This window comes from Haliotis rubra, unplaced genomic scaffold (assembly GCF_003918875.1).
Source record: "Haliotis rubra isolate DU_JTF1 unplaced genomic scaffold, ASM391887v1 Scf441, whole genome shotgun sequence".
Lineage (NCBI taxonomy): Eukaryota > Metazoa > Mollusca > Gastropoda > Lepetellida > Haliotidae > Haliotis > Haliotis rubra.
In genome coordinates this window covers 371,677-385,097 of record NW_025767126.1, presented here as the reverse complement: position 1 = coordinate 385,097, position 13,421 = coordinate 371,677, and the positions used below count along the sequence as shown (strand labels likewise).

The 13,421-nt window shown below is 38.5% G+C and overlaps 1 protein-coding gene across 1 annotated transcript in view; it reads right to left on the bottom strand.

The window, feature by feature from the left end:
- Positions 1–13,421, bottom strand: part of LOC124289437 (disheveled-associated activator of morphogenesis 2-like) — a 128,418-nt gene that overhangs the window by 81,964 nt on the left and 33,033 nt on the right. The window contains 2 exon segments of the mRNA XM_046726053.1: positions 6,938–7,027; positions 7,772–7,951. Coding sequence (XP_046582009.1) covers positions 6,938–7,027; positions 7,772–7,927 — 246 coding nt within the window. The 5' untranslated portion in view covers positions 7,928–7,951.

Below are 13,421 nucleotides of genomic sequence, written 5' to 3'. Positions count from 1 at the left end.
ACAAAAACACAGATTGAAGAGTTCTACATGTTAGAAGCATTATCAGGGAGGTCTTACTGTCTTGAGATTGGCTTTTTGAGTGAGTGTTTGTGTATGTTTTGCCAAAATGTGTGTTGTTCCTTTGGTTGATGGATAAAACGAATTGGCAATTTACAAGCAGCAAGAAACTCTGTTGTCATATTTCCTCTCAAGTACCAGGGCATTTCCTATCTTTTTTACAAAAATATAATTATCCACAATATTCAACTGTGAATTTGTGTTTTGTTTATCAATCATATTCAGTGATTTATCATTGCATTTTCATCAGAGGCAGAAAATCAGTCCCAGGTTTTCTATATATGTTTGTCAAATTCCCAAATTGGTATACTAGTAAATTATTTCCATGTAATTTAGATTTTCAAAGGTGGCTGAAATGTCACTGGAAACAGGACAATGGTATTTGTAATATACTTGTACATTTAGGTTTCACAGAAACTCAAGAAATTAGGGCTTTTCTCCCACTTTGCTTGACAAATTGGATATTTGTCTTGATACACTTGAATCAGAGCATATGTATTGCAGTACTTTGCTGACCACATTCTACATGAATGACTGTCAGTAAGGACTGGTGAAAACAGTGATATGTGAAAAGACTCAAAACATCTCGCCACAGACCATCCAAACCAATATGCACTCCAACAACTAGTCTGTCTCACAGTCCCAGTACCTGAACCATATTATTTTCCCTACAGCCTAACCCTCCCTGCAATGCTAAGGCCCTAAATGAAGCAAGTCTAGAATTCTCCAGGTTCTGAATCTCCCATCTCATTGGGGTTCCTTTTCAATTTAAATGGGTTTATTTGTTACAATCAAAATTATATATATTCAGCGACTAAGCGTTAGTCTACTTCAGATGCAGCTTATAAAAATCTATTTATGACACATGATTAACTGGCTCTACTGACTCAGCCAAAGTGTACATTTACCCAACGAAGGGAAGTATTCCATGAGGGTTTACTACTGATGGTGTCAAGTTCAATACCAGCATCTATTTCCAGTCCAACACTGAATGTCTCCCTTGTGACTCACTGGTTCACATACAGCAGAAGATGTACAAATTATGGACTGATGCTTAGTCTCTGAAAACATATGATTTTGATAGAAACAAATAATTACATATAAATTGTAACAGAGCCCCAGTGAGATTGGAGTTAAACCTGTTGAAACTGTAGACTTGTTCATTCATTTCTATGGAATTATATTTAGGACTGAGCAATGTGAGATTAATGAATTGATTTTGTACTCTTCTGTAAAATGATCAAAAATTGTAAGCCCAAAGTCACTGTGTTCTCTAATCTGATTGATTGAAAAATGTGATCAAATGGTATTACCTAAATTTTTTTTAAAGGTAATTAAAAAAAGATTTATTGCAGGGAAATATTCTGGATTTCAATGTCAATAGAAGCATTACGATTATATATTTGACAACATGCTACTGAAATGAAAAATTGTGAATCAGGAAAGTCACTTGTTCACAAAGGTAACATTACACATTAGCAACATAATCTCATCACGTCGCCATCCATCAAATGCTATATTCCACATGACTAGTTACATATGAGTTAATCATATTGGCACACTGTATGATGCAGTCAAGACGGTGTGTGGGCATTACATGACTCCTGATGACTATTGATCAGGAAATACTAGCAGGCCAGACATCATCCATGTAATGACTCAATGACAAGCACAGAAGATGGTGCTGTAAGCCTAGTCAATTATCAAAGGCAAAATTAGCTGCTTCACATTCTGTGTTTTATTTCAATGGAAGTTTTACTTGTATTGTTTTAATGCCACAGAAATATTCAAGCTAAAGCATGGTAGCCTGTAATTCAGTTTAGACCAGATAATCCAGTGATTGATATAGTGAACAGTGAGTGAGTGAGTTGGGTTTTACTCAACTTTTAGCAATATTCCAGCAATATCAAAGTGGAGGACACCAGCAATGGGCTTCACATATTGTACCCATGTGGGGAATCGAACCCGGGTCTTCAGTCTGATCAGTGAACACTTTAACCACTGGGCTACCCCACAGCCCCGATATAGAGAACAGCAATCCATACTGTGGGGTGGAGGACACTATTAACGAAGTTAAAGAACTTGACCACCCAATACACATAGTCGCCTCTTACAACAAACCAACATAGGTGTTACTGTTTTCCCAATTTACACAATAAAGTTTCACATTTTTAAAAACTGAAGCAAATTCAAAGTAGCACTGAAAATATTTTCGGGTTGGGAATGTCCACAGATTTGCATACATTGACTACCTCCTCACATACAATACTAACACCATTAAAGACAAATTAATGGAGATGTTTATGGCCAACAGCACACATCTAATCTAACAATTAGAAAGATGAAAGGATTCAAACATGCCAAAATCTCATTTAGGATTCGGGACTAGAAATGAGACAGTAAAACTCAGCCATTACACAGACAATATGCACTACTACATGTGATTGCTGTTTGATGCAATTAAGTCCAAAGCACAGAGCTGAACAGAATAATCGCTGGATCCTTATCAGAGTGGGAACCCTTTCTGTCTGAAGCCATGCCTCTGAGGTGAGATGGTCACAGTATTGACTAACACAGATCTCACTGGAACCGAAGCATTGATTAGTGTGCGAAGAAGATCCAGTTTTTGTGCCTGGCCATCGGTTTCTGTGAAGCTTTTACATGCTCAAGTTGAATCATTACAGATGCTACAAGCTGCAAGAAGCCTGTCATGTCTGATTGGACAGATGAACAACTATCATTAAATTTGACCTGAGGCTCTAGTGATAATGTAACAGGAAGACCTAACCGACAGGCAGAGGTCACTGTCTGGACACTGAAGTTGGAAGGGACAAACTGTCAAATCGTGGCCTTCAATATATCATGGAATCGAGGATGATTAAAAGTAACTCTTGTATCACTTAATACCAAGGCTTGACAGTGAGTGAGTGAGTTGGGTTTTACTCAACTTTTAGCAATATTCCAGCAATATCAAAGCGGAGGACACAAGAAATGGGCTTCACATATTGTACCCATCTGGGGAATTGAACCTGGGTCTTCAGTCTGAGGTGTGAACACTTTAACCACTGGGCTACCCCACCGCCCCGATATAGAGAACAGCAATCCACACTGTGGGGTGGAGGACACTATTAACCAAGTTAAAGAACTTGACCACCCAATACACATAGTCGCCTCTTACAACAAACCAACATAGGTGTTACTGTTTTCCCAATTTACACAATAAAGTTTCACATTTTTAAAAACTGAAGCAAATTCAAAGTAGCACTGAAAATATTTTCGGGTTGGGAATGTCCACAAATTTGCATTCATTGACTACCTCCTCACATACAATACTAACACCATTAAAGACAAATTAATGGAGATGTTTATGGCCAACAGCACACAACTAATCTAACAATTAGAAAGATGAAAGGATTCAAACATGCCGAAATCTCATTTAGGATTCGGGATTAGAAATGAGACAGTAAAACTCAGCCATTACACAGACAATATGCACTACTACATGTGATTGCTGTTTGATGCAATTAAGTCCAAAGCACAGAGCTGAACAGAGTAATCGCTGGATCCTTATCAGAGTGGGAACCCTTTCTGTCTGAAGCCATGCCTCTGAGGTGAGATGGTCACAGTATTGACTAACACAGATCTCACTGGAACCGAAGTATTGATTAGTGTGCGAAGAAGATCCAGTTTTTGTGCCTGTCCATCGGTTTCTGGACTTGGTGAAGCTTTTACATGCTCAAGTTGAATCATTACAGATGCTACAAGCAGCAAGAAGCCTGTCATGTCTGATTGGACAGATGAACAACTATCATTAAATTTGACCTGAGGCTCTAGTGATAATGAAACAAGAAGACCTAACCGACAGGCAGAGGTCACTGTCTGGACACTGAAGTTCGAAGGGACAAATTGTCAAATCGTGGCCTTCAATATATCATGGAATCGAGGATGATTAAAAGTAACTCTTGTATCACTTAATACCAAGGCTTGACCTGTGGTGCCTTAACACTGCTACTGTCACCTGGGAAACTATACAAGACAGGGCAGTTAGATAAGGAATAGTTAAAAGATTAATGCACTTGAAAGTTATCAGTTTAATCAAAAGTTGCCCATGGCCCATAAATGCTCTTTACAATAAGGGCTCAGAAAGATAGAACAAATTAATAAGAGTGAATGAGTGAGTGAGTGGAGTTTTATGCCGCTTTCATCAATATTCCAGCAATATCACGGCGGGGGACACCAGAAATGGGCTTGACACATTGTACACATGTGGGGAATCGAACCTGGGTCTTCAGCGTGACGGGCAAAACAAACTAACAAGAAGAAATGGTGAAAACGTTCTTAAACCCTTTCTATAATCTGTCACGACAAAGTAATTTGAAAGAATCAGGTGGACCTTCAATTCTTTCAAGGAGTATAGTATTGTCCTGGGTCTTGATCCACAAAGCGTTTGTGATGCTACATCAGTCGTAAGCTGTATAGTTACGATAGCTCGTAACGTTACAAATATTCCCTGGATCGGGACCCAGAATCTACGTCACAGAATCTGAACCGCCTCCTATCATCTAAATCTACCACCATTTCACCCAAGGCTGTGATCTATCATTTCAATTTTTTTTTATTAATCCACATAAACTGCTATCTGTGATCTGACCGACAACAACCTGTATGTCTTGATTCTGTAGATGGCCATCAGTGGCCTGCAGGTGAATCATGGCAAAGTCAGAACAGAAGAGCCCACCATAGTAAGAGATCATCGTTTGTTACAGGGATGGAAAGCTTGAATGTTTAATGCATGAGTGTGCAAAGTATAGGTCAATGTTTTTGAAACACTATCACTTTTCTCCATGACAATCCCAGAAAATAGTGAATGAGTGAGTAAGTTTAGTTTTACGCTGCTTTTAGCAATATTCCAGCAACATCATGGCTGGGATACCAGAAATAGGCTTCACACATTGTGCCCATGTGGGGAATCGAACCGGGTCTTTGGCATGATAAGCGAATGTCTTAACCACTAGGCTATCCCACCGCCCCTATCCCAGAAAATATATAGAGATATAGAGAAATACATATTTTACTTAAAAAGAGATGTTTGATGTGAAACACACAGAATTATTTCTATCTTTATGATAAACTAATCAATGTGCATTGCTTCTCATTAATGTTATTTTACAAACCATGCCATTTATCGTATAGTGCCAATGAAATAAATCCATGGCTGTTTACTAAACACTCAGGGCAAAACATTCTAATTATTTGCAAAAGTTATGCAAGGTTTTGAGTGAGCAAACCCAGCAACTGTTCAGAGCTTACTAAAAGTAGTTAATTTATCATGATTATTATGGGGTTGGTCGGCTTAATCATTTCATGCATGAGATTGTCATACGTCATGGATATGTTTCCTGGGGACACAACATTCTCAAGGTTGTCTGTTATTGGGAAAATCCCAAAATGTTAATGCTTCAATATTTTTCCATTTCACCTGTTTTATAGAACAAATGGCATATTCTACATCATAACTGATACATATAGTGGTCTGAACTTTAGAGTCCTATGTTGTGGGATTAAGGAGGAAGTCTTGCTTGGGAAGGTTATCAAGCTAATTGATTGAGGACATCCATCTTAATTAGCCATCTCAACAAACGTTGAATGCCAATGGCTTATAAATGACAAAATCTCAGTGGTCTTAACAATGCCTGCAGGTAAGTAAGGAAGGGGCTTTTCCAATTAAACAGTGTTTCCTTTCTTCTGGGTCCTAATCCACATTATGAACACTTTGTGGATCTCCTCCCTGTAATCTTCTCATTATAGTAAGTGAGTTGGTTGTTATGCCACTTTTAGCATTATTCCAGCGATATCACTGCAGGGGACATACGAAACATGAACTGAAATGGAAGCGAGAATTAAACCCATGCCTTTGGCATGACAAGCACACACTTTAACCACAAGGCTACTCAAACCATTCTTTTCTTATCACAGGAGGAACGACACTCTTGTCTCTCTCTGACCCCTCAGGACTGACTGACTGAGTTTAGTTTTACGCCGCTTTTAGCAATATTCCATCAATATCACGGCGGTGACCCCTCAGGAAATGTTAAGACCAAATGCAACTCAGGTAGAGAATGATTTGGCAAGTATAGATTTTTAAATTAAGCTCCGTTTGCATCATATTGTAGACATATGATACAATTTATTCTGTGTAAATATATGGCATTTTACAAACCGTCTTTACTACCTACACATAAGTTGGCCTTCAGAAAAGAACAGACACCATCAGTTGAAGTCTTCTATTTCATTGCTTCAGTAATGATGTCTTAAAGAACATGTAATTTGACAAGGGGTAATTTGGGGAAATGAATAAACTCTTCTTGTTTCTTTTTTTCTCACAATGAGAGTATTTTCATGCCACTCAGGGCCCCGTTTCACAAAGTTCTCATAAGCCTATGATCTATGAACTTTTCTCTTAACTTTTCTACACTGTAGCATGACGTTACGATAGTTCCTACACTGTAACACTGACTTACTTAAGATAGTCGTAAGTGCCATACATTAACATTTACTTAGCTATTTGTGAAACGGGGCCCAGGAGTTTATCTGTTGATATGTATCATATCATGAACAAATCTGAAGTATCAAGAGATTGTCAAGATACAAGTTTCTGTGACACTGTTGTGGTTGTATATCCTCATGTAACACATTTCATAAAGCATCATGACACGATCCATTACCAGGTTCTGAAGGATTCCCAAGGACAATGCCACTGTCTTCCCGACTACATGGTCCACCGCCCAGACACAATGGCAATGGCGGTAATCAGGTGTCTCAGCATGTGAGAAGCATTGGTGTATCCAGTTGTAAACAAACATATCCCATTTTCACTGACCTTTTTCCTGCTGCAGTAAATCTGCCATTTCTTCTCTGGTGGGAGATTGTACATGGCATCTCGATGAGCCTTGTCCAGATCCAGTTCCGCCTGTGGGATGACAGGTGAGAGTTATCTCCCCTAATTTTGAAGTTACTCTGGTTTGTGTTTAATCTCATTCTTATCAAATCTTTTACTCTGATACAATATCTCTGTGCATGAGGATCTGCATATCAACAGGGGAAAGTCAGGTGAACTTTGTAATCAGCCAATCAGTTGTGTTTCCAAATTCTCAGCGGGAGCCACATAAGTAAAGCAACTACATGTGTTCATCTACATCCAAAAGGACATAGCAGCAAAGGAGTATTTGTGTTTTTGCTACAAGTCAAAATGTCTAAATCTAAGTGTTAAAGAGATTAAGTCAAATCCATTTTAAAAAGCTGACAACTAAGTCCCTCAAGGACCAATCTTCACATAAACTGTACGGTCCAAGTTTGCTCAGATTTATTCTGATCTTCAGAGTAAAAAGTCCAATCTTAATGAGGTATCTGCTTTGACTGACAAAAATACATATTATGTCAAATAATGAAGAAATGAAACAAGTCTTTTCATAATGAGATACTTTGGCAGGAGAAAGGAAGTGTTTGACAAAAATATTTGATACTACATACATTTGGATATATAAGCAAGTTTCATATCATAATGGGATATAAATCAATATTCATAAGCAGTATTACAAGGAAGCTTCCACTGCAATCAACTATTGGGAAAAATGACTAAAATGGATCACTATTATATAATGCTGAGTCAACAATATATAAACATCATAACAGGCAATTGGCACTTGACACTCACCACAAGCTCCTCGAATTTTGCATTAAGTTCTGCTTCATCTGTCGGCATAGGTATATCCAAAGCGAGGGGTTTGGGAGGAGAGTCATAGTCCACACACTTGATCTCTGGGGGCCGGCTCCCCCCCAGACACCAACAGATCCCCTGTTTACCTGGCATCCTCTCTCCTTACCTGGGACTCAGCTGTAACAGCAAACAACATCATCTCAAACACTGAATAACAGCAACATCGTCATCTAGAGCTACAAACAATTGTCCTGCTATTACACAACAAGAGTTGTTTCTGGTAATGCTTCAAGAAAGACAGTGTTGTGGCAGTGAAACAACATGCAATGTGGTTTTGGTAATGCTTCTGCAATAATTCTACAACCAGGGACGTTGTTCACATGGTGCTTCTGATATTTCCATGTTAAACTGCAACAAGTAGTGACACTGTTCCAGATATTAGATGTTTGATTGGCATTTTAGAAGATGCTATTTGATGAACATAGAGAATTTTCTGGGTTTCATCTTTTTATTGTTTGGTGCAACATTTCAGGGCTTGTTCTGGCCCCATCATCAGGTAGAACTAAAGAACCAGATATGCTTCAGTTATTGAGGCAAGAGTGCCTCAGTAGTCTCCTCTGTGAAAGTCCAGGATTTTAACTACTGCCATGCTAAGGTCCCCAGTAACCAATGGTTGTTGCCTGGGTAACAGAATGTATCTGTTGGTAAGGCTTGGTGACTTGGCCATGACAATGGTATTGGATGTTGTTCATAATATCACTCACTGGTCTGGATGTACTACAAGCAGCCATTAGATAGCTGGAATATTGCAGGGATAAACTAACAAAGAAACTTCACAGTTAGTTTTGTAGAGAGTGAGTGAGTATGGCATTAGGCCGCTTTAAGCTATATTCCAGCAACATCACGGCTGGGGACACCAGAAATGGGCTTCACACAATTTACCCGTGTGGGTAATCGAAAACCGGGTCTAACAGTGTGCGAACGCTTTAACCACTAGGCTACCCTGATGTCCCTGTTGTGTAGAGGCAAGTTCAGAACACCCCACAAACTTGTATTGATGTTTCACTGCACTGCTGGACAGATACCTCTAGGAAAGCAACCCCTCTAAATTTTCTACACTGCATAATTTCTTTTATTTAGATTCTTAAACTCAAAGTTGTTTTAGAGACAGCAAGATCTATAAAAACAATTTTGTAAAAAAAAAAATGAATGATAATAATCTACAACATAGTACCCCCTTTCAGCATCCTGTAGAGTTAATTTATTCAAAATAATTCCTGGCATGAGGAACAATGACAAAGGCCCTTTCTTCCACGGGCCATATAACACTGAGATATCCCACTGTGGCAGGCCAGTCAAGCCTGTCCAGGCTGGAAAGTCAATGCCGACACAAGGAGATATGTACAGGCACACGCCAGTCGTGGACAGTGTTTTTTTAACACTCGTTTGACCTGTTTGTCAATAGGTCAGATACCTGGCAGCAGCTCAGGTGGAAACTCGTAACCCATCCCAGGTTGTGTATACGATTCAGGAGGGTTTCTTAAAGCACATGTGTACATAAATGGAAAAAGAATAACAGTAGTCTAGTTCGTCTGGCCTTACTTTAATATAAAAACTGTTTGTATTTACAAAGATGGGATACGTAGATATGATATGATGGGATGGGATGGGATAATTCAACATTTTGTATCCATTATAGGAATTTCTTTTTTTAAGTTAATTCAATTAAAAAACCTTATATTCTGTGCTTTAATAATTTTTTGGGCAATGAACACATAATTATGGAATGGGACCTTGGTTTTTTTAGTATAATTAAGCATTTATCAAAAAAGATATCAATGATATAAGTGAGTGAGTGAGTGAGTTTAGTTTTACACTGCACTCAGCAATATTCCAGCCATATGGCAGTCAATGATATGAACTTGGCCTTGCAGTGCAAAAATTAAAGCTAAAAGCCTCATGAAATAATTATGGTTTTCCTATCAGTGGTATTGTGACTGCGATCTTAAAGATGAGAAAATACAATTCACCGACATTTGTTATCCTAAAGACCATGGACTTACCTATAATACCATATTCTTCACAGTAACTTCAGAAAAATGATAATCAAAATATCATCTTGAATCACAAATACTTTGTACTACTTTAGTATCTGTGTAGGCTAAAACAGAACCACCTAAACTGTTCTGGACTAATGTAACAAAACTATAAAAATACTCACACTTTAGTCGAGTGTAATAAGAGCACACAAACACGATAAGGGCATCAATTCCTTTCAACTCCCTTTTCAGAGGCAGGACAAATATTTACCCCCTTAACCATGGTGTCTTAAAGCAACTGCAGCATGCAATTGGCTGGGACGTGATGAATTTTTCTCTGAATGTATTTTGCCAAGGGCAGGGACATTGTGTTTCAGCCTACTGATGGGGTGAACTGGGTCATGAATGGCAAGTAGACTGACCCTACTTGAAAATTACACACATCAAACAGATTTATGTTTCTCTACGACAGCTGCATGAACTCTGTAACACTGAAGAATTCTTTTCGAATTACTATTGGAATGGTTTTCATTTTAGAATGGAGACTGATTGAAGCAGAGTCCAAATGAGGTGTGACAAGAAAGCCTAATTAAAATTACAAAATTGAACTTAATGATTCCCTGGCTGATTTTTGTCTAAGCCATAAGTTGTTGTGACTCCACAATCAAACAAAGCAACTGTTTAAGTTTATCAGAAGAATAACACCAAACCCATATTTATTACACAAGAAGAACACACAATGTTTTCTCTATGATAAGTTCATGGCATGATAGATTAACTATGATCATGTGACGAGATTTGGTGTTCTCTTGAGTAGTATATGAGTGTTTATATTTGCTGTCTTGAGATATGACTGTTTACATTTAAAATTCGGCAACAGTAATTTTTTATGACACATTTCTGAACATGTCAAAACTAGATCCACTCCACATTCACATGACCTACTTAAATCTACTTCAACTCAGTTTATCTATTCACTGAAACAATAGTGAATGAAGCACAAAAAAACAGGACATATTCACTTACTTGATAAGAAAATACCCAACACAAGCACCTGCTTCATGAACTGACCTCCACATTGTAAGTATGTCTCCAGAAATATTCTCAATATGTAGTAATGTCATTCTATATAATGTTACACCAGCATGTCAAGCTCGTCAATATTCGTGTGATGGTTTGTGCATTTCATAATTAACACAATGACACTGAAAATAACATATGTTAACATATGTCGACCCAGCATAAATCAAGTTTGGGCAGACCACTGTCAGTCACTGTCCATCAGTCTCACTGTCTGACTGTCTCTAAGCCTGTCTGCGTTTCCTCATGAGTTTGTGTGAGGGGTGTCTGTCAGTGGCTTATCTGTCTTTGACTCCCTTGTGCCCTTATCTGTGGTATCCAGAAAGAGAGTGTTGAAAGCATTAGTGTTGAAATGTCCTCATGACTGAGAGACCATGTAATGGTTCCTGTTTCGGATCAACAGCATGTTTTGTGCCCGTCCTTGGAATGCAGTAATATTGTTATCAAATGCCCAAAATGCGAAAATGCACGCACTGCAAAAAGAATTTCTGGTAAAGATATGATAACATTTGGAAATATTACCCAAGTAAAAGTACCGTTTCCTGCTTGTGTGCATGTTCATTCAGAGGCCAAAGATTGGTATGGTATAAAGTTGAATGGACAAATTTCAAGAGAACTCCATGCAACATCAGGTTTTTGTATGGTGTTTAGAAGTGATACATATAAAGAAGAGAGTTTTGATAATGTCAGCTTGTTTATTATGATGAATACAATGTTTCGGAGTATATCATTACTCTTTCATATTTCCGATGCACAGCTATATCATATATACTGACTTTGTATTCTGTCCATAATCCATAACATTCCTAGCTACTGACCATAAGGAATGTGGAAGCATGTCTGATACATATTCTACTGAATTACCAAACAGGCGAAACATTCTGCTGAGGCCACAATCAATTGATCATTAGATTTTCACCCCCTCTTTCCTTGTATAAACCAACTGCCTTGTTTTGGATTCATTCCTATCAATGGATTTGTTTGTTTGTTGTTTAATGCCACACTCAGCAACATTCCAGCTATATGATGGCGGTCTGTAAACCGTGACTGATATCATGAACATTAATCTACACAACTGGGATACAATGGTATGCATCAACCAAGTCAACAAGCCTGAAACCTGATCCCATCAGTTGGTGAAGACCAATTCTAACTTTGAATTCCGAAATTCAAATACATACATAAATACATAGCTATGGCAGGCAGGGGCAGTGGGGAAGCCTAGTGGTTAAGGCATTCGCTTGTCACGCTGAAGACCTGGGTTCGATTCCCCACGTGTACAATGTGTGAAGCCCATTTCTGGTGTCCCCTGCCGTGATATTGCTGGAATATTGTTAAAAGCATCGTAAAGCCCAACTCACTCTATGACGGGCAAGCACTGTATGAGACTATGTACAGAAAAAACACAGAGAAGATGTGTACATTACCTGTCAAAGACTGTATGAGAGCATGTTTTGTATGCACACAGGCCAAGCATACGGTGTATTTCCAGTAGAGACAGAAGCAACACTGATTTACTTTGACTGCAGGTGCTTGCAAACAATAAACTAATGTAAACTAGGGTGTTTCGTAGTCAAGTGGGCGGGGACAAACTTCTAATAAATAAGGCTGGTTCGATTTTAAAGCAAGGTGTTTTGATTTGCAATGCAAGGCATATACTAGGTTACTCCTGGCAACACATTCTGATGTTGCCTGACTCCTTGTCTCATCACTAAACACAGGAAGCATCACCATGTCTACAAATTAATTCATCGATAAGCCACATAGACTATAAACACCTAATTCTCCAAGTGAGGTAAATTTATGTTGTCATTTAAGGGAATTCTCAAACCTACCAGCGAGCAGCTCATGAACATTAACAACAGTTATGTGGCATCCTGCACTGATACAGCTGCTTTACTGTGGGGTAGGTCCGGGAACCCTCACTTATGAGGGGTTGTGACGCTGGAGTGGCTACTTCCTGATGCCTTTCCTGATCAGTATCCTAGGTGCCGACATACCTCACAGGGGAGAACTAATACACACAACATGAAACTGGACATGTGCAGGAACAAGATTTCCTTTCACCAGATGTATCCAAATGTCCCCAAGGCTCAAACATACAAGTATCCTGTAGTCTCTCAAGAACACATATTTTATGAAACCATCAACCTATTGGCAAATATGCTCTGAATAAGTGGGTGCGTGAGTTAAACTTAAAGTCATGCTGGCAGCAATATTTCAGCCATATCGCTCTGAATCAATGAAAAATCAAATAATTTTCAAAGGATATCACACTATCCATGAAATCAACTTACACATAAGGTTTGATAACAATAATTTTCTTAAGAAATCCTTGAGGACATCAGAAGGATTTTAACTTCAAGGAGAGAGTTACACCTGGAGCTAGGGATCAATAATGTATAGAGATGACTGTTTCGCATAGAAACAGGGTCTAGCGTATACTGGAAGGACCAGATTTCTTCAAGCAGATGGAGTGATATGCATTACCAATTCATGATAAAATAAACCCCTTCAAAGAACCATTT